The following is a 22,871-nucleotide window of genomic DNA, read 5'->3' on the forward strand; positions in this document are numbered from 1 at the left end:
GAGCCGGCACACCACATTTACACAGTTTCAGAGACACAGCTCAGACTGGCCTGATGACTGTGATCGAGTTTCCCCCATCCGAAGGGAAACAGAATCAGAGTCGGCCCTGTAGGACGCCTCCAGGCGTCCCCGGAGGTCCCCTAATCCCGAGGCGTCCCTCAGGAGAGTGACCTGCAACCCCTGGACACGTCTGCCGGTTGCGGTCGGGGAGTGCTCACGCGACTCTCCGACAGTCACTGCCAGTCTGACAGACTAAGCGATCGCACTTCAGACAAAAAGGCCTCACTTACCCCGAGAGAAAGAGCTGTTGGAGCCTCCCCTTACGAAGAGCCGATCTCGGTGGGACCTCCAAATGTAAGAATTTGAGAATTTTGCCACGCAAAGGAGGACTCCAAGAGACGTTCTCTCATGCAACACGCAAGGGGTTTATTTTCCACACATGTGTGGGGCTCGCTGAACACGCAGGAACAGAGAGCCCCGAACCTAAGTCTGCAAAAGCTTTTTAAAGGGTAAGATGAGGGGGGTGGGGGTTGAGCATGGGTCACAGGTGCTGTTTTGCAAAAAAAGCAGATAAGAACAGTTTTACAATAAGCATTTCTTAACAGTTTTACAACAAGTAACCTCTGCACCAGGATTGTTTATCTTCAGCCTGATGGGGCCCATAATTCTTTTCTTTATAATTCTTAACTCACACCAAATGCATAGCCGTGAATATAAAATGACACAAATGCTTTTGCTGGATATTTCAGAAGCTAAAATATATGTAAATAGCTAAATTAAGCAGGAAAAATTAGCTACTGTTAAGCTTTATAAAATTCCTTTTTACAGTATGTCCCAGGTTTCTAATGTTTTAATCTTCTCCTTTGCATGGGTAATCACTTCCTCTTTCTTTGTATGTTTTGTAATATTTTGTTGAAACCTAGACATTTTAATGTGCTGTCACTGGAATTTAGATTCTGAGGAGCCTGTTCAGTAAGCTTGTATCCAGCTAATGTTAGACTTAGTTTTTCTTGAATGCTAGAAGCCAACAGAAAGAAAAAAGAAAGAAGTCTTTACAGATTGGCCTGAGTGAATGATCTCCTTTAGAGGTTAGCCATACAATGAATTTGGAAAACAGCTCTAGGAAAAATGTAGGGTCTTCCCTTTGTCCTTATTGAATGTACATCTTTTCTCGGGCATGTGTGCGTAATCCCAGGGATTTTCCTATTTATATGGATACAAAAGTTCTCTGTTTCCTAGGAAACTGCATCTCTTCTTGGTCCCAGGCTCTGTACTGTATGTCCCACAGCCAGCAAACCCATGCCCCAGGCAACCACAAGTTGATTGTTCTCCCATAGGGTTCTATAGCAGAGGTCTTTTGGCTGACTTCTACTTGCTGGGCAAGTTCTGGAATGGTGAACCCACAACAAGTGTCCTCTATCGGTCCTTCAGGCTGCTACCAGACAGATTGAGACAGACATGTATGCTCCCAGTATGTGCTCGAGGGTTACTATGCTCCTTCCTAAACTGTCACCAGCAACCTGCACTGGGAGCTGAGCTGGGGAAAGGATGTGAGGGGGCAGCAAAGGTACCAGGTGGTCCTAGCTTTTTTTTTTTTTAAATGCTTTTTTTTGTGGGGGGGAGTACATGGTCTGGAAACAATGGATTTTTTTTATCTTTACTTTTTTGTTATAAAGATAAATACAAAGCAAAGAAAGAAAAAAGAAGTAGTTTTCAAAGCAGTCTTCAACAAGTAGTTACAGAGGTCCCAGAGTTGTCATTAGCTACCATACTATCATCTCAGATATTTCCTTCTAGCTGCTCCAGAATAAAGAGGCCAGAAGGAATAAATATTTTTTTTATCATCACAATCGACTTTTTTTGTGACGAATAACAAATATACAAGGAAAAGAAAATTTCAAAGCACAGCACAATTAGTTGTAGGACAGATTTCAATTTGGTGTGGGTTACAATTCCACAATTTTAGATTTTAATTCTAACTGCCCTAAGATACTGGAGACTAAAAGAAATATCAATTTAATGAATAAGCAATCATATTCGTTTCTTAAACCCTACCTTCTCTATATAGCTCCACCATTACCTTTGAGCTTTCTCTCCCACTCTTTAGGGGTATTTGGGCTATGCCCATTCTAACTTTTTCTTGTTAGAAGGGGCTGCCAATAATATAGGGTAGGAAGGTGGATCTAGCTGATGTTCTGGAGAGGGGGGCCCTCTAGGTTTCAAGACTTGTCTTGTCCAGGACCCATCTGGAGGTTGTAGGTTTCTGGAAACTTATGCTAGTGCATGGAAACTTTGTAAAATCTTATATATTGCCCTAGATGTTCTTTAGGATTGACTGGAATGGTTTTGGTTGGGGTTTGGCAGGTTAAATATATATATATATTTAACTTTTTTAATTGTATATGATAACATATATACAAAGCAAAGAAATAAAAAAGCAATCGTTTTCAAAGCACTCTTCAACAAGTGGTTACAGGACAGATCTCAGAGTTTGTCATGGGCTACCATATGATCTTCATATTTTTCCTTCTAACTACTCCAGAATATAGGACGCTATAGGGCTTAAAGACTTTTTTATCACCACAATCGACTTTTTTTTCCTTCTTCCTTTGTGAACAATAACATATATACAAAAAAGCAATAACTTTCAAAGCTCAGCACCACAATTAGTGTAGAACACGTTTCAGACTTTGACATGGGTGACAGTTTCACAATTTTAGGTTTTTATTTCTAGCTGCTCTAAAATACTGGAGACTAAAAGAGATCAATTTAATGATTCAGCATTCATTCATATTCATTTGTTAAGTCCTATCTTCTATATATAATTCCATCATCACCTTTGATCTTTCCATACCTCTCTTTGGGGTTGGTTGGGCTATGGCAATTCTAAATTTTTAATATTGAAAGGGTCTATCACTAATATGAGGTAGGAAGATGGAAACTATCTGATGTTCAGGAGAAGCTAGGCTAGGTTTCAGGACTTATCTGGACCAGGGACCCATCTGGAGGTTGTAGGTTTCTGGAAAGTAACTCTAGTGCCTGGAACCCTTGTGGAATCTTATATATTGCCCTAGGTGTTCTTTAGGATTGTCTGGAATGATCCTGGTTGGGGGTTGGCAGGTTATGATAGATAGCAAGGTCTACTTGAAGTTTACATAAGAGCAACCTCCAGAGTAGCCTCATGACTCTATTTGAACTCTCTCTGCCACTGATGCTTTATTAATTACATTTCTTTTCCACCTTTTGGTCAGGATGTAATTTCTGATCCCACGGTGCATGGTCAGGATTCATCCCTGGAAAGTCATCTCCCACATTGCCAGGGAGACTTTTACCCCCGGATGTCATGTCCCACGTAGCGAAAAGGGCAGTGATTTCATGTGCAGGGTTGGACTTAGAGAGACTGAGGCCACATCTGAGCAACAACAGAGGTCTTCCAGAAGTAACTCTTAGGCATGCCTATAGGTAGTCTAAGCTTCTCTGCTACCTGCATTAGCTTCACAAGAGTAAGTTTCATGATCAAGGGCATGGCCTATTGATTTGGGTGTCCCTAAAGTTTGGCACAGTATTGGGAATACCTGATGGTAAGGTTTAATGATTCTATATTCATTCTCCGCTCTCAGGGGACTTTGCCAATACTTCCTGATTATCTGCTTAATATACTCTAGGATGTTTCCAGGCATTACAATAATCTATACAGGATTAAAGGACCTCTTTCTTATTCTGTGCTTCCTGTGTTTCAGTTGTTCAAATGAGCTATACGGATAGGTTGAATTAGATTATGCATCACAGAAAATTTCAGTTCTAGATCAAATAAACCTTTCTTCCATTGGTCACAAAGAGTATGTGTGGTTCTAAAATATAGACACTGTCTCCTTTATCCCTGTGTTCTGAATTACTTTAAGCCCAACCTATTTGGCTTCATTCTTATCTCTAAATAGCAGGTTATATATATAAAACAGCCTCTCAAAAATCCAGAAAGAATAATCACCACTCCTGACTTAATGTGTCTGCTCTAAAAGCTTATAATCTGGGCCCCTGTTTTCTTATGAAAATTTTCTAAAGGTGACCATTAGCATTGTTGTTGTTTGTTTCTGGCTTATTTTGTCTCATCAAATGTCCCACATGTTCACTTTGTTGCATGCCTCACGACATTGTTCCTTTTTGTAGCAGCACAACCTTCATTCATAAGTATGTTATTCGTAAGTTTGCCAATCTACTTCTCTGTCAGTGCATACTTAAGCCATCTGCATTCATCAGGCATCATGTAGAGGGCACAAAGTCCATAGTCCATCAACATTCTCAATTTTAGATAATTTCATTGTTCCCATGAGACAGAAAACCAATAAAGAAACCCTTGCCAAATAGGAGAACTAAACCTCTTAACTCTTGTCCCTCCCCCCATTATTTACCTCTGCTGTGGCTGTGGTAGTGCTGATAGTTTCCTTTTGAACATAGCTCATAGCATGCAATAGCAGTTTTCCCCTGTACCATGGACTTAAACACACTTTATACAAGAATCATATCTTTGAAATAATTCTTACGAGAAATTCATATTTCTAGTGTGAGTCAGTGGGACACTGATGTAGGTCTATACAACCCCTTTCAGTCTTGTTCGTCTTCAAAATGGTAATATTACTTCTGGACCCACTAGAGAATCACTTTCACTCCTATCCCCTTACATTGGAGTTCAACCTCTTTAGCTAATGGTTCACCTATCTCTACCTTCTATGTATCTCTAAATCCCTTATCTTCCGTATTATAAGCCTCTGATTATACCTTTGTGCTGGTCATATAAGTGGACTCATACAGTATCTATCCTTTTCCATCTGGCTAACTTCACTCAGCATTATGTCCTCAAGGCTCATTGATCTTGTCATGTGCTTCAGGTCGTCATTTTGCCTTACTACTGCATAATATTCCATCGTATGTATAAAGCACATTTTGTTGATTGACTCGTCTGTTGATGGGCATTTGGTTTGTTTCCATCTTTTGGCAATTGTGAATGATGCTGCCATGAACATGGGTGTGCAAATATCTGTTTGTGTCGCTTTTAGCTCTTCTGGGTATATACCAAGTAATGCTATTGCTGGGTTCATAGGGCAACTGATTATTTAGTTTCTTAAGGAAAGGAATCGCCAAACAGTCTTCCATAGTGGCTGCACCATTATACGTTCCCACCAGCAGTGCATAAGTGTACCAATTTCTCCACATCCTCTCCAACATTTATAGTTTCCTGTTTGCCATTCTTTCAGGTGTGAGGTGGTATCTCATTGTAGTCTTGATCTGCATTTCCCTTATAGCCAGTGAAAATGAGCATCTCTTCATGTGCTTTTGAGCCATCTGTATTTGCTCTTCAAAAAAATGCCTATTCACATCGTTAGCCCATTTTATAATTAGATTGTTTGTTCTCTTGTTGTTGAGTGTATGGTTTCTTTGTATATACAGGAAATCAAACCTTTGTCTGATATGTGATTTCCAGATATTTTCTCCTATTGAGTTGGCTGCCTCTTCACCTTTTTCACAAAGTCTTTTTTTTTTTCTTTCAGATGGGCAGGCACCGGGAATCGAACCCGGGTCCTCGGGCACGGCAGGCGAGCACTCTTACCTGCTGAGCCACCATGGCCCTGACAAAGTCTTTTGAGATGCAGAAGTATTTGATTTTGAGGGGTTCCCATTTATTTTTTTCTGTTCTTTCTTGTGCTTTGGTGTAAAATTTAGAGAGTTACCTCCTGTTACTAGGTCTTGAAGATGCTTCCCTACATTTTCTTATAGAAGCTTTATGTTGCTAGTCTTGTTTGATCCACTTTGAGTTAATTTTGTATGGAGTATAAGATAGGGGTCCTCTTTCATTCTCTTGGCTATTGATATACAGTTCTTCCATGCCCAATTATTGAAAAGACTATTTTGTCCCAGTTCAGAGGATTTAGGGGCCTTGTCAAAAATCAGTTGACCATAGATTTGGTGGTCTATATCTGCACTCTCGATTCAATTCCATTGGCCAGTGCTTCTGTCTTTGTGCCAGTACCATGCTGTTTTGACCACTGTGGCTTTATAATAGGTTTCAAAGGCAGGAAGTGTTAATCCTCCCACTTCGTTCTTCTTTTGTAGGATACTTTTAGCTATTTGGAGTCTCTTTCCCTTCCAGATGTATTTGTAATTAGCTTTTCCAAATCTTTACAGTAGGTTGTTGGAATTTTGATTGGAATTTTGATTGGAATTGTTGAATCTATAGATCAATTTGGGTAGAATTGACATCTTAACTCTAGTTAGCCTTCCTATCAATGAGCAGGGAATGTCTTTCCACCTATTTAGATCTCCTTTGATTTCTTTTAGCAATGTTATATAATTTTCTGTTTACAAGTTCTTTACATCCCTAGTTAAGTTCACTCCTAAGATTTGATTCTTCTAGTTGCTATTTTGAATGGAATTTTTCCTTAACTGATTCCTCAGCTAGCTCATTGCTTGTGTATAGAAATGTTACTGATTTTTGCACATTAATTTTATATCCTGCCACCTTGCTGAATTTGTTTATTAGCTCAAGTAACTTTGCTGTAGATTTCTGGGGATCTTCCAAGAATAGTATCATATCATCTGCAAATGATGAGAGTTTTACTTCTTCCTTTCCAATTTGGATGACTTTTATTTCTTTGTCCTGCCTGATTGTCTAGCTAGAACTTCTAGCACAATGTTGAATAATAATGGTGACAATGGGCATGTCTTGTACCTGATTTGAGAGGGAAGGCTTTCAGTCTCTCTCCATTGAGTATGATGCTGGCATCAGTTTTTCATATATTCCCTTTATCATATTGAGGTAGTTACTTTTGATTCCTATCTTTTGGAGTTTTTTGTACCAGAAAAGTATGCTGAATTTTGTCGAATGCTTTTCCAGCATCACTTGAGATGATCGTGTGATTTTTTTTCCCTTTCAATTTGTTCTGTATTACATTAATTGATTTTCTTGTATTGAACCATCCTTGCATTCCTGGTATAAACACTAATGTGCTGTTGGATTTGATTTGCTAATATTGTATTGAGAATTTTTGCATCTATGTTCATTAGGGAGATGGGCCTGTAGTTTTCCTTTCTTATAGCATCTTTACCTGGTTTTGGTATTAAAATGATATTAGCTTCATAAAATGAGTTAGATAGAGTTCCTTTTTCCTCACTTTTTTGGAAAAGTTTGAACAGGATTGGTGTTAGTTCTTTCTGGAATGTTTGATAAAATTCCCCTGTAAAGCCATCTGGCCCTGGGCTTTTCTTTGTAGGAAGATTTTTGTTGACTGACTGAATCTCTTTACTTGTGATTGGTTTGTTGCGATCTTCTTTTTCTTCCTGAGTCAGTGTAGCTTGTTTGTGTATCTCCAGGAATTTGCCCATTTCATCTAAATTGTCTAGTTTGTTGGTGTATAGTTGTTCATTGTATCCTCTTATGATTTTCTTTTATTTCTTCAGGGTCTGTGGTAACACACCCCTTCTCATTTCTGACTTTGTTTATTTGCATCCTCTGTTTTATTCTTCATCAGTTTTGCTAGTGGCCCATCAATTTTGTTGATTTTCTCAAAGAACCAACTTTTGGTTTTATTGATTCTTTCTATTGTTCTTTTGCTCTCCCATTAATTTATGTCTGCTTCAAACTTTGTTGTTTCGCTGCGCCTATTTGCTTTGGGGTTAGTTTGCTATTCTTTCTCAAGTTCCTCCAGGTTTGCTGTTAAGCCCTTGATTTTTGCTCTTTCTTATTTTTTAATATAGGTATTTAAGGCAATAAATTTCTCTCTCAGCACAACCTTTGCTGCATTCCGTAAGTTCTGATAAGTTGTATTCTCATTTTCATTCATCTCCAGATAGCTACTGAATTCTCTAGCAATTTCTTCGTTGACGCACTGGTTGTTTAAGAGTGTATTATTTAATCTCCATATGTTTGTGAATGTTCTCATTCTTTGGTGGTTATTGAGATCCAGCTTTATTCCATTGTGGTCAGAGAAAGTGCTGTGAATAATTTCAATATTTTTATATTTTATAAAGACCTGGTTTATGTCCCAGCATGTGATCCATCCTGGAGAATGTTCCATGAGCACTAGAGAAGAATGTATAACCTTGTGCTTTGGGGTTTTATGACCTATATATCTGTTAGGTCTAATTCATTTCTCAAGTTATTTAACTTCTCTATTTCCTTGTTGATCTTCTGTCTGGTTGTTCTGTCTATAGAGGAGAGTGGTGTATTGAAGTCTCCTACTATTATTGTTGAAACATCTATTGCTCCCTTCAGTTTTGCCAATGTCTGTCTCATGTACTTTGGAGTTCCTTGATTGGGAGCATATACATTTATGATTATTATATCTTCTTGGTGAATTGATCCTTTAATTAGTATATAATGTCCTTCTTTGTCTCTTATGATGTCTTTACATTTAAAGTCTATTTTGCCCAATATTAGTATAGCTACTCCTGCTTTGTTTTGGTTACAACTTGCGTGGAAAATCTTTTTCCATCCTTTCACTTTCCATCTATTTGTATCCTTGTGTCCAAAATGAGTCTCTTGTAAGCAGCATATAGCTGGATTATGTTTCTTAATCCATTCTGCCAATCTGTATCTTTTAATTGGTAAATTTAGTCCATTGACATTCAGAGTTATTACTGAAAAGGCATTTCTTGATTCCAACATCTTATCTTTTTTATTTTATTTGTCAAATCAATGTGTTCTCTTCCCTCTTTCTCTTTGTATTTTTTAAATTACCCCTAGTGGTACTCTTCAATTCTGTGCCCTCCTTCAGACTTCCCCTCCTGTCTTTTTTTTTCAGCCAACAGAACTCCTTTTAGTATTTCTTATAGGGCCAGTCTCTTGTTGACGAATTCTTTCAGGACTTCTTTGTCTGTGAAAACTTTAATCTCTCCCTCAATTTTGAAGGACAGTTAGGTTGGGTACAGAAGTCTTGGCTGGAAGTCTTTCTCTTTCAGTCTTTAATATATCATACCAATGCCTTTTTGCCTCCAGGGTGCTAGTTGAGTAGTCTGAACTCAGTCTTATTTGATTTCCCTTGTATGTAGTAGATTATTTTTCTCTTGTTTCTTTCAGGATTTTCTGCTTCTTTTCAACATTTGATTAGTATGTGCCTTGGGGAAGGCCTATTTGGATTTATTCTGCTTGGAGTTCATTGGGCTTCTTTAACTTGTATATTTATGTCCTTTATGAGGGTTGGGAAGTTTTCCCCCGTTATGTTCTCAGCTACTCTTCCTAGCCCATTTTCTCTCTTCTCCTTCTGGAACGCCAATGATTCCTGTATTTGTGTGCTTTGTTTTGTCTATCATTTCCCTGAGTTCCCATTCAATTTTTTCCATCATTTTTGCCATTTGCTGTTTTGAGTCTTTGAAGTCATTTATCCTGTCCTCTGTATCACTTATTCTTTCTTCTGTCTCTTCAGATCTGGTGTTGTGTGCCTCTAGTATGTTTTTTATTTGGTCAACAGAGTTAAATCTCTCTGCTTTCCGCTATTTTTCTACTTTTCCTTTCAAGTTCCTCTTTGTGCTCTTCTACTTTCTTCCTGATCTCCTTTATGTCATTTGCTATCCCATTTATTTTATTAAGGAGAGTTGTATGAACATCTTTGATTAGTTGTTCTAACATCTGTGTCTCTGATGTTTTAATTTGGTCATTAGGCAGGGCTATATCTGTCTGCATTGTGATATGCTTAGTGATCTTCTGCTGTCCTCGTGACATGTAAATATCTTGATTGATTTTAGTTGTCTAAGGCCTTTTGTTTGCGGGATGGTTGTACAGCAGGGAGCAGGGCATGGGGTTGAGCTCTCAGTACATTGATTTGTTTCAGGGCAGATATGGGCGCAGGTTGGGAATGTTAATGCTGATGCTTGTGAACGTAGGCTCCCGGCCAGGGAAGGTGTACCTGTGCAGGTGCACCGGTCTGGGGGACGTAACCCTGGTGTGTGCTGGTCTAAGACACAGAGCCCTTTTTTGCGCATACGTAGAGCTGTGGCAGCTGGTCAGCATTACACTTCCATGGATTGGGGGCAGATGTGACCAGGCTGCACAGGTCGGCACCTTCTCAGAGCTGGGAAGTGAGGCTGAGGCCTGTGCGTGTGCATGGTTTAGGACAGCTGTAAAGTGTGGTTCCCAGAGCTGAATGACGTGATTGAGGGCCCCTGTGTGTGTGCGGGCCTAGGAGTGCTGTAAAGGGATGTCCTAAGCTCAGGGAGGGCAGGGTGAGGCTCGGTGACACTATGGGTGGGGGGCAGGGGTAGCCTAGTTATGGAGGTTAGTGCCTGCAATCTTTACGTGCTGTCAGCAGCGTGCAGGGAACAGGGAGGGGGTGGGTTGCAGGAGAGGTGAGTTGGCCTGCACTTGGGGTGGGGGTGGGGGGCAGGTACGTGCACTGGGGGCTGGTGGGGTGGGGGCGCCTGGAGCGTGGGGAATGGAAGAGGGTGATGGTGTTCAGATGCGTTCAGTGTTGGGTGAGTTACTCTTCACGGGGCTGCACTGGTGAGGGTAGTGCGTCCGAGGAACCTGGCCTGGCTTACTTTCTAGTCCTATGCTCCAGTCTGCACTCCCTCAGGCTCCATGTCTCCACGCCGGGCTCCAGCTTACTGCCTCTCGGTTCCTGCCTCTCAATTCCTCAGTCTCTGCAACCAGGGCTGCCACATGTGGTGCAGAAGGCTCTCCCAGGTCAGCACCCTCCCGAATTGCCGCCTCAGTCACCCTCCTGTCCCTTCTTTAACTTTTCCATGGAGCAGGGCTAACCTCAAGCTACTCTAGTCGGCCATCTTCCTGGAAGTCTGCATTTATTTTAATTGTGGTAAAATAAAATATATATATATATAATATAAAAATCATTTTAACCATTTTAAGTGGACAATTTTTGACATTAAGCACAATACTGTATAACTTCCACCACTAATTGCTTTCAGACTATTTTTATCATCCCAAGTCAAAACTCATAGTCATTTTGTAATAATTCCTCATTTCCCCCTCCTACCACCCCTGCTAAACACTATTCTGCCTTCTTTCTTTCTGTTTCTACCATTTTTAAGATCCTTTTTCTTGATTTGGTGCTTACCTTGTTACAGCAGTCCTTTAACTGTTTTCTGGAGCTTTGAGAAAGATGCTTCTGCCAGTTCTTTTGGTTGTTCAAACCTTCTGTGGGAGGACAGGTGCCTGCTTATATAATTTTAAAATAGTCTGCTGATTGCTTGAAGATGGTTTTGTGCTGATTCTTTAGGATCTAATATACAGATTATTATTTACCTAATAATCATATAGGTGTTTTAGGAAAAGCAATGATTCGTCCTTTTATCTACTTATTTCTTATATAGATAAATCTGTGCTTAAGGAAGGAGCGCGCAGTGAATGGGACCAGTGGCATTCAGAGTAGATATGATGAAGTCTTTTTTCTTTTCCTTAAAGATGCCAACTTCAGGTATTCCTTCGCTTGGAGATGTGTCTGCAGTGCCCTTCCATACAAGAAAATACAGATGATATGGAGCAGATAGTGGAGGAGGCAAGTACAGAGCTTAATGCCATTGGGTTTGTGCTGTAAATGCTTTCGGCTTCCCTGCAGTGGGCATATAGTAATTTTCTCTAACCTCCTTCAGGTGACAGATTTGCTGCGCATAATGTATTTAACTGAAGATCCAGCATACCTAGCAAAATTTCTGGAGGAAATCTTGGGATTGTAAGTTTGATGACTGCTTTCTTAACTTTATTTAAAGTATTTTACCTACAGCTACTTATGATATTGTCTCAGAATTATTGAATTGTAAAGACTATTTTTCATGCTGTGTGAGGGAAGAAATAAACAGGGTGAAATGGTAGCTGACTGTTTCATGTTTAACCCTCTATTCCACAGGTATATTGGCTCTATTCCAAAGACACTTGGAAACCTTTATAACAGCCTCGGGTTTGTGATTCCTCAGAAGCTGGCTGGTGTCCTTCCTACAGATTTTTTCAGCGATGACTCCATGACCCAGGAGAGTAAATCACCAGTTCTTTCTGTACCTCTTTTGTCGAGTGCTAGATCCATGTCAGATCGCACTGAATCTGACCAACTGGAGGATCTTCGTTCCAGATCAGCTAAGAAGAGAAGGTAGGAGCTCAAGGAACAGAAGGAATTCTTGCAGCTATAGTTCTGATAGAGGCCGTGTTTAAACCATAGTCCAGTTGTCTTTGTCCTTGTAATTTATTGAATTATTAGTTCCCCTTATGTACTGAATTACAGAAACCAGCCATTAGAGTTCCTAACAGTGAGTTTCTGACTACTCTTTTTATATTCCAGGGCGTGTATAGTATTTATTTTGTAGTTTAAAAAGCACTTCTTGACTGTCCATATGCAGTCTCCAGGAATTAGGAGCCTTCTCTGAAATAAGTTTTGAGTTTCAGCTTTCCCTTTTTTTTTTTTTTTTTTAAATTTTCTTTGATTCTTTAGTTGAACTTATAGTAGGTACTTTTGAAATTCTGGGATTGACTTGTTTTTGCTATAAACCCTAGCCAACCTCCAAATAATTGGTTTTTATTTAAATAATGTTTTATTTTAGTATCTAGTTCCATTCCAATTGAACAACTCTGTGTTGTATAACAACTCTCTGATGTGTTTCTTTTTATTTTTAAAAGGAAAAATGCATTAATAAGACATAAAAGCATTGCAGAAGTTTCACAGAATCGTCGACAAATTGAAATTCCCAAAGTATCCAAAAGAGTTAAAAAAAATGTAAGTAATCTCCAATAGACAAGAAATTTTTTTCATTCCTGCCCAAGTTGACCGTAAATAAGAATGCAAGACTATGTCTCTACTTTTGAGTAATGCACATCAGAGGATCCAGAAATAAAATAAATATATTTATGCATGTATATAAAACTGTAATCTACAGAATAAGGAAATATAAATGTATTAAGAGATTAGTCACCTTCCCCAAAAGTGTGAAACTAGAAGTAACATGAAGAAAAGTAGCAAATAAAAATTAGGGATAAATAAATGAATTCAAAATCTTTAATGTAGATAAGAAAAACTCATAAAATAAGCAAAGAGATAATTGAAATTTGATATATAATCATAATAGCACTTTGGTTGCATGTCAAAAAGTACTTTTCAGTGTATATGTTTTACTTAAGTAACAAGTTTAAAAAAGTGGAAGAGGATAGATAGTAATTGTCTTTCTGTGGCATTAGATATACGGACTTGAGGTTTTCGTTGTGTGCCCAGAAAAATTTTTAAAAAAGTAAACAACTGGATTCTATTTATTAAATGTGAATTAACATTTTACTAAGGAAAAAAGATTAAGGATGCATTGAAACTTGAACTACAGAAATCAATTCTCTGAGTTGGAATTCTATGAAAGTATCTTTAGCAGCATTAATCACTCTTAATGCTTTGCTCTCTTTCTAGATATTAAGCTGTACTTTGGAATTGGAGGTGGGATTTCTTTTAAAGAGTTAGTAGCATTCTCTTTGTATACTTCATCTATGAATGAGATGCAAATCTCGGACTCCTTACTGGAGAATATGAAATCCAAAAGTGAGCAGCCAAAAGATTTTATGTTAGACCTCCTTTCTCACTAGTTTTGTCAATGTTTTTCAATCCAATCCTTCCTAGCCCTACTATTTGGAGTTTTTGTTTTATATTGGCCAAAACAGTTTCCTTCTTTACCAGATTCACTGCGATCAAGATTTGATTTTGGTTAATAAAGAATGTCTTCTCATGTCTAAGTCAGTACCACAGATTAATGACTGTTGTTAAACTGAAAGTACCAGATGTTGAGATTTTATAGAATAAATCTGTGTCCTGAAGGATCAATATGGTTAGCTCAAAGAACAATGAACTTGTAGGATGCATGGTCTTAAATATATACACATTAATTACAATAGTGTGTATTCATTCTTTTGCCTAGAGTATCTGGGAACTGACCTGCTCAGTATTAAATTTAGATCTCTTAACTCCAGGAGAGCACAGTGATTAAAATAATATTAAAACCCGCCCCAATACCTTGTAGCTGTACTCCCTTAGTTTTGTTTTTGTTTTTGTTTTATGGCAATTCTATACTTAACTTCTTGAGGAACCGCCAAACTGCCTTCCAGAGTGGTTGAACCATTCTCCATTTCCATCAACAGTAAATAAGTGTGCCTCTTTTTTACATTCTAGTGGGTGTGAGATGATATCTCATTATGGTTTTGATTTGCATTTCCCTAATAGCCAGTGAAGTGGAACATCTTTTCGTATGCCTTTTAGCCATTTGTATTTAATCTTCTGAAAAATGTCTGTTCATGTCTTTTGCCCGTTTTTTAATTGGGTTGTCTTTTTGTTGTTGAGTTGTAGAATCTGTATATATTCTGGATATTAAACCCTTATCTGATATGTGGTTTCCAAATAATGTCTCCCATTGTGTAGGCTACCTTTTTACTTTCCTGACAAAGTTCTTTGATGCACCAAAGTGTTTAATTTTAAGGATATCCCATTTATTTCTTTATTTTCCATTGATTCCCTTAGTTTTTCTTTCTGTGATATGGATTAACAAGACTTGACAAATTTTTTCTGTAAAGGGCCAAACAGTAACTATTTAAGGGCTTGCAGACCATACAGTCTGATGTAGCTACTCAACTCTACTGTCATACAAAAGCAGCATAGACAATTGTAAATGAATGGTGTGGCTGTGCTCCAGCAAAACTTTATTTTCAAAGATAGGAGGTGACCCAGATTTGACCTGCAAGCCATAGTTTTCTGATACCAGAATTAAGATATAATTTGTATACTAAATTTTCACAATTGCAATTTAATTCCTTAGAAGTTATTAACCAATATATATGATTAAGAGTCATCACATCCATGTGTTACCAGCAACACCTTGGTGGTATCACCAAGCTCATTTGTTAAGATCATAGTACTCTCCCATGTAAGATAGTTCATTTTTCAATTATTTATAGTGCCATGATTGAAAAAATTAACACCCTTCAAAAACAGCTCCACTCCGATGCATCTCAGATTTAGGTTCTTGAAACCTCTACTTCAAAAAGCAAATGAATAGCAATTTGATACAGATAAATTCCTAAGAGAATGGAGCTACTCTTTAATTTATATATAAGGGATTTTCTTTATTTTTTAGTTATAAAAAGTATACATAATTATAAAAAAAAATTAAAGTCATGTAAAGTGAACAGAATGTCCCTCTTGTCCCCTCTTCAGTAGTAATCACTGGTAACAGTTTGTTGTACATCTTCCCAGGCCTTTTTTGTATATGTGAATTATTTTTTTAATTATTGCATTTTTTTATGGGCATTTAGAATAATTTTTATTTTGTATTACAACAATGCAGCAGTGAATATCTTGGAACATATATCTGATTTAGTGGATTTTACAACTGTTTCTATTATGAATTCCTACAAGTGGAACTGCAAGAGTCAGAGTTTCATGTGGAATTTTTATTCCTTCATTTTAAATGAATGTTTATTTAAAATTTTCTTATTAGATATTCTTCATCTTTCAGGAGAACCTCCGCTCTATTCTTCAGCAGCCTCCACTCCCAGTAAAAGATACAGTGCAAGGTAAACTTTGTTTTCTCAGGGTATTGCTCATTTATTCACTACAATGACAAATTTACTTTGATTTGTGTATATTTAACCAGATGCCTAGCATTGTGAATAATGGTTTTGTATAATTGTTGCTAAATAAATTATATCCAGATACCATGCTTAGAGGAAATAAGATATCTCAAAATATTGTATTCTTACCTACATAATTTGCCAAACCCAAACCAAAATCATTCCTGCCAATCTTAAAGAACACCTAGGGTGTTATATATAAGATTCTACAAAATTTCCATGCACTTTCTGGAAAGTTTCTGGTAACTTTCCGGAAACCTACAACTTCCAGATGGGTCCCTGGACCAGATAAGTCCTAAAATGCAGAGGGCAAACCTCTGCAGAACATCAATTAGTTCCTTCCCCTATTCCATATTATTGACAGCCCCTTCTAACAATGTACATAGCCCGAATAACCCTTAAGATTGGGAGAAAGATCAAAGGAGATGGTGGAGTTATACAGAGAAGGTAGGGTTTAACAAACAAATATGATTGCTGAATCATTATATTGCTATTTCTTCTAGTCTCCAGTATGTTAGAACAGCTTGAAATAAAAACTTAAAATTGTGGAATTGTAACCCACACCAAACTCTGAAATCTGTTCTACAACTAATTGTTGTGCTGTGCTTTGAAATTTATTTTTTTTTTGTATATATGTTATTTTTCACATACAAAAAAAGGAAAATGAAAAAAATCTCATTAAAGCATTTTAAAAATTTTTTTGGGTGCATGGTTCTGGGAATCAAACCTGGATCTCCTGCATGGAAGGCGAGCATTCTACCACTGAACCACCTGTGTACCTTCCTTAAAGCATTTAAATATGTAGCATTCTACAAAATGGAAATCTTAAAAGCATTGTCATGAAAGATAAAGAAAAAAAGGCACAGGAACTGTTTTAGATAAAAGGCTTTCAAACGTGATATCTATATGTATTACATCTTATATCTTAAATTTAGCAAGGGGGAGGCATAAAGAATATTGGGACAACTAGAGAAACTCTAATATAGATTGTATACCAGATAATATTGTCAGTGTTAAAAACATTTTTAATGTAATAATGGCATTGTAGTTATGTAGGAAATGTCCTTGTTCTTAGGAGTACATGCTCACATATAGGGATGTGAAGGGTTATGATGTCTGCAGCTTACTCTCAGATAGTTCAAGGGGAAAACTGTATCTGTACAGGGGTGAGGGGCGAAAACAATTTTAACACTGAGTTTTGTTGAAGAGCATATGTTTATTGTTCTTTAAAATTTTCTGTAGATACTACATTTTTCAGAATAAAAAGTTGGGGGGGAAGAGAAAATAAAAAGTTGAATTTAGCTTTCAGATTCACAGATGATCAGTTTCAGACAGCCTAGATATGTAGGGACTTTATGTAACAGGGACTTTTAAAATGTTTTTAAACATTTAGAGAAATGTTTTTTGAAGCTATGATACGTGTTATTGGTGTCATTAGCATTGTTTATGTCATCAGTGGGTAAATAGGGACTTCTTCCCAGTTTGTGGATCCTGGTTCATTTGGTTTTTTTAAATGAGTTGCGTAAAAGAGTGAAATTGAAAGACACAGGCTCTAGGTTCCATACTTGAAGCTGAACTGAATCCAAGGCAGCAAAAAAGTCCAAAGTGAGAAAAATAATCCTAATGCTGGGGTGTATTAAAAGACCATGACTGCTGTAGAAAGCAATTTGGCGGTTTCTTGAAATTTCAAACATATAACATATGACCCAGCAAACCCACTTCCAGTTATATACCCCAAAAGAATTGAAAGCAATGACTCAAATAGATTTGTACACCAATGTTTATAGCAGCTTTTATTCACAATAGCCAAAAGGTAGATGTAACCCAACTGTCCATCAACAGATGACTGGATAAACAAAATTTAATATATTATTCAGCCTCAAAAAGGAATGAAGTTTTGATTCACACCACTACATGGGTAAACCTTAAAGATATGTTCCGTGAAATATGTCAAAAGAGGTAGAGAACATGATTCCACTTATATGAAATAGCTAGAACATGCATGTTCGTAGAGACAGAAAGTCAGTATAGGTACCAGGCATTGGGGGGTTGGGGAATGGAATTAATGCATAACGTGCATAGGGTTTTCCCCACCCCCTCCTTATTAGAGAGGTTGTAGGTTTACAGAACAATCATGAATAAATTTAAGATTCCCACATACCATCCCACCAACAGCAGTTTGCATAGGTCTGGAACATTTGTTACAATTGATGATAGTACATTTTTATCATTGTCCTAGTAACTAAAGCTTAATTGTACTGTTAACTAAAGATCATGGTTTAAGGGGCTTAGGGCTTTTGGGGGTTGATGAGGAAGTTCTAGTAATAGATGGTAGTGAGGGTAGTAGAACATTGTTTTGGTTTGCTAAAGCTGCTGGAATGCTATATACCAGAATTGGGTTGGCTTTTACAATAGGGATTTATTAGTTTATAAATGTATAATCTATGAAAATGTCCAAATTACGGCATCTACAGGACAGATACCTTCTCGGAAGAAAGGCTGCTGGTATCTGGGGTTCCTCATCAGATAATAAGACACATGGCCAGCATCTCATTACACTCAGCTTCTTGTTCATTGGCCTCCTCTCTGAGCTTCTGTGGGTCCTCTCGTAGAACCTCTGGGGCCTTTCTCTCCAAGCTTTCTTGGTGTTTCTCTCTGAGTTCCCTGGTGTTTTTCTCTTTTATCATCACAAAGGACTCGAGTAAAGAATTAAGATCCAACTTGAATGGGGTGGGTCACATCTCAGTTGAAACAACCTAATCAAAGTGTCCCTCCTACAATAGATCTACACCCACAAGAGAGGATTTAAAGAACATGGCCTTTTCTGGGGTACAAAACAGCTTTAAACCACCACAGACATTGTGAATTAATTATATTTATCGCATTTGTGATTAATCCCACTGAGTTGTATGTCTGGGAGTGCCTGAGATGGAAAAGTTTATATAGCATGTATGTTTCCACAATTTAAAAAAGAGAGAGAGATTAAAGAGACAATGACAATTAAATGCATACATGATCCTGGAATGGATCTTCTAATGGAGGATAAAATACCCAAAAGGACATTACTGTGACGTATGAAAAAATTGGTGTATGGACTGTTAGCTTTATATCAATATTAAGTTTCTTGAACTCTTTAACTATACATAAGCGATTATCCTTGTTCTTAGGAAATAATACATGGAAGTATTAAGTATTCTGGGAGCATGTCGTATACAACCTACTCTCAAATAAATAGCTAGACAGACAAATAGAATGATATGACAAAATGTTAAAAGTTGGTGGATCTGGGTATCTGGATGTTGGAGTTCTCAGTATGGGGTTCGTACTATTTTTGCAGCTGTCCTATAAGTTTAAAAGTATTTCAAAATATAAAGTAAAAAAAAAAAAATACCACGACCTACATTAGCCAAACTCTTACTTAAGGATTAAGTCTATTTTACAATGATCAAAACTAATTTAAGTGATGTGGCTCTTGTGTTCCTGAAAAACTGGATTTAAATTGAATTTGTAAGAGTAAATAGTTTTAGTATCATGGGGATGTAACATTGTGAGAAATCCGCTTAGTAAATTAAAATAGCAGTCAGTCTCTAGAGTGTTTTCCTTAAGCAGCTTCTCTCTTGGATATTGGGGCTATCTTTCTTTTCTCAGATATGACATTTGTCAGTGATAAATATGTGGCTTTTTTTTTTTTTTTTGATGCTTTTAGAAGTGACCAAAGTTCGAAGAAACCTCTTCAACCAGGAAATGCTTTCTCCTTCAAAGCGACCCCTAAAGCAGGGACTGCCTCGAAGCCATTCTGTGTCAGCTGTGGAAGGTCTGGAGTATAAACATGACAACTTCAGGAGGACTAAAGGTACTACGTTTTCGGGAATCCAAGAGAAGGAATGGGGGTGGGGGGTGGTCTCAGACCCAACCACCACTTACTATTGCAGAAGCTCATAAGGTCCCAGTCAGTTTTCCTCTCTTCTCTGTGGTTGCTATCAGTTAGTTTTGTACTTGGGGTTTCTCTCCCTCCAAGCTTGAAATTAATCCTGGTTTATTCATATTGTAGCATATAACAGTACTTCATTTCTTTTGTTTGTTTTCTTTTTCTTTTCTTTTTTTAAATTAGAACAGTTGTAAGTTTACATAAAAATCACTCAGAAAGTCCAGAGTTCCTATATACCCCTTTTACACAGTTTTCTCTATTATTAACATTCTACATTAATGTGGTACCTTTGTTAAAATTGATGAAACAATGTTATTATAACTACACTATTAACTGTAGCCCTTTAGAGCTCACTGTTTATGTGGTACAGTTCTATGGTTTTTGTTTTTGTTTTTAATTCTGGTAACTTATATACAGCCTAAAATTTCACATTTTATCTACTTTCTCTGTGTTAAATACATTCACAAAGTTGTGCCTCCATTACCACCATTCATTACCCAAACTTTTCCATCATTCCAAACCGAAACTCCGTACCAGTTAAATACTAACTCTCCATTCTTGACCCTGCCCCTGCCCTGGCAACCCATATTCTAGTTTCTGATTTTATGAATTTGCATATTCTACTTATTTCATATAGGTAAAATCATACAATATTTGTCCTTTTGTGTCTATTTCACTTAAGGTGATGTCATCATAGCATGCATCAGAATGTTATTCATTTTTTGGCCAAATAATATTACATTATATATATTCACCACATTTTGTTTATCCATTCATCTGTTGATGGACACTTGGGTTGTGTCCATCTTTTGGCAGTTGTGAATATGCCACTGTGAATATCAGTGTGCAGATATCTGTTAAGAGTCCCTGCTTTTAATTCTTTGGGATTTTTACCTAGACATGAGATTGCCTGGTCATGCAGTAATTCTGTAATTAACTTTCTGAAGATTCACCACTGTTTTCCACATCAGCTGCACCACTTTACATTCTCACCAACAATATGTAAGGATTCCTATTTCTCCATATCCTCTCCCACACTTGTAATTTTCTGGTTTTGGTTTTGGCTTTTTTTTTTTAGTAGTCATTCTAGTGGTTAAGAAATGATATCTCACTGTGGTTTTGATTTGCATTTCCCTGAAGGCTAATGATGAGTATCTTTTCATGTGTTTATTGGCCACTTGAAAATACATTCTTTGAAAAAATATCTGTTTGAATATTTTGCCCATTTTTTAATTGGGTTATTTTTCATTTTGTTCAGTTGTAAACGTTGTTTACATATTCTGGATATTATACCACTATTAGATAGATGACTACCAAATATTTCCTCCCATTCTATAGCTTGTCTTTTTCTTTTCTTGATAAAATCCTTTGATACACTAAAAGGTTTTCATTTTGATGTAGTCCCATTTATCTATTTTTTTCTCTTATTACTAGTGCTTTTGGTGTGAAGTCTAAGAAATCACTACCTAACACAAGTTAGAAGATTTTACCTTATGTTTTCTTCTAAAACTGTTATAGTTGGGTTCTTAAATTTAGGTCTTTGATCCATTTTGACTTATTTTTTTGTGTATGGTGTGTCTGTGTTCATTCAGTTCTCCCAGTACTATTTGTTGAAGAGACTATTCTTTTCCCCATTGAATGTATTTGGCAACGTATAAAGAATTCTTGGTTGACAGTTTTTTCTTTCAGCACTTTTAATATGGTGTACCCCTGCCTGTGGGTGCCTCCATGGTTTCTAATGATTAATCAGCTCTTAATCTTTTCGAGGATCTTTTTACATGAGTTGCTTTTACTCTTGCTGCTTTTAGGATTCTTTTTCCTCTTTTGACAGTTTGATTATGGTGTGCCCAGGTATGGATCTCTGAGTTTATCTTACCTCAAGTTCATTGAGCTTCTTGGGTGGGTAGTGTTTTATCAAATTTGGGGAGTTTTCTTTTTTTTCTCTTGGGCAGGCACCGGGAATCGAACCCTGGTCTCCAGCATTGCACACGAGAACTCTGCCTGCTGAGCCACCGTGGCCCGCCCCAAATTTGGGGAGTTTTCGACCAATATTTCTTTAAACGTTCTTTCTGTCCCTTTCTCTTTCTGGGTTTCCTGTTAAGCATGTGTTAGTATACTCAACGGAGTCCAACAGTTCTCTAAGGCTCTGTTCATTTTCCTTCTCGCTTTTCTTTCTTGTCCTCAGGCTGGGTGATTTCAGTTGACCTACTTGAAGTTTGTTGATTTATCTTCTGTCACTTCAGATCTGCTGTTGAGCCCCTCTAATAAATGTTTAATTTCAGTTATTGTACTTTTGACTGCCAAAATTTCTATTTGGTTCTTTTTTATTATTTCTGTTTTTTATTGGTATTTTCTATTTGGTGAGAGATCATTTGCTTACACTTTCCTGTACTTATTAGAAATGATTTCCTTTAGGTTTTTTTTTTTTTATTAACTGAAAGAAAAAAAAGAAATTAACACAACATTTAGAAATCATACCATTCTACATATGCACTCAGTAATTCTTAACATCATCACATAGATGCATGATCATCGTTTCTTAGTACATTTGCATCGGTTTAGAGGAACTAGCAACACAACAGAAAAAGATATAAAATGTTAATATAGAGAAAAGAAAAGTAATAATAGTAAAAAAAAAACAAAACCCTATAGCTCAGATGCAGCTTCATTCAGTGTTTTATCATGATTACTTTACAATTAGGTATTATTGTGCTGTCCATTTTTGAGTTTTTGTATCTAGTCCTGTTGCACAGTCTGTATCCCTTCAGCTTCAATTACCCATTGTCTTACCCTGTTTCTAACTCCTGCTGGACTCTGTTACCAATGACATATTTCAAGTTTATTCTCGAATGTCCGTTCACATCAGTGGGACCATACAGTATTTGTCCTTTAGTTTTTGGCTGGACTCACTCAGCATAATATTCTCTAGGTCCATCCATGTTATTACATGCTTCATAAGTTTATCTTCTCTTAAAGCTGCATAATATTCCATCGTATGTATATACCACAGTTTGTTTAGCCATTCTTCTGTTGATGGACATTTTGGCTGTTTCCATCTCTTTGCAATTGTAAATAACGCTGCTATAAACATTGGTGTGCAAATGTCCGTTTGTGTCTTTGCCCTTAAGTCCTTGTCATATGGCAATTCTATATTCAGCTTTTTGAGGAACCACCAAACTGCCTTCCACAGTGGTTGCACCATTTGACATTCCCACCAACAGTGGATAAGTGTGCCTCTTTCTCCGCATCCTCTCCAGCACTTGTCATTTTCTGTTTTGTTGATAATGGCCATTCTAGTGGGTGTGAGATGATATCTCATTGTGGTTTTGATTTGCATTTCTCTAATGGCCA

At 37.3% G+C, this 22,871-nt stretch overlaps 1 protein-coding gene across 2 annotated transcripts in view; it reads left to right on the forward strand.

The window, feature by feature from the left end:
* TICRR (TOPBP1 interacting checkpoint and replication regulator) overlaps positions 1-22,871 on the forward strand; it is a 71,381-nt gene that overhangs the window by 29,155 nt on the left and 19,355 nt on the right. For both annotated transcript variants that reach the window (XM_077124173.1, XM_077124172.1), the window contains exons 10-15: positions 11,411-11,504; positions 11,599-11,678; positions 11,853-12,089; positions 12,614-12,710; positions 15,478-15,535; positions 19,299-19,445. In XM_077124173.1, coding sequence (XP_076980288.1) covers positions 11,411-11,504; positions 11,599-11,678; positions 11,853-12,089; positions 12,614-12,710; positions 15,478-15,535; positions 19,299-19,445 — 713 coding nt within the window. The remainder of the gene's footprint in view (positions 1-11,410; positions 11,505-11,598; positions 11,679-11,852; positions 12,090-12,613; positions 12,711-15,477; positions 15,536-19,298; positions 19,446-22,871) is intronic.

This window comes from Tamandua tetradactyla, chromosome 12, assembly GCF_023851605.1.
Source record: "Tamandua tetradactyla isolate mTamTet1 chromosome 12, mTamTet1.pri, whole genome shotgun sequence".
In the NCBI taxonomy this organism is placed as follows: domain Eukaryota; kingdom Metazoa; phylum Chordata; class Mammalia; order Pilosa; family Myrmecophagidae; genus Tamandua; species Tamandua tetradactyla.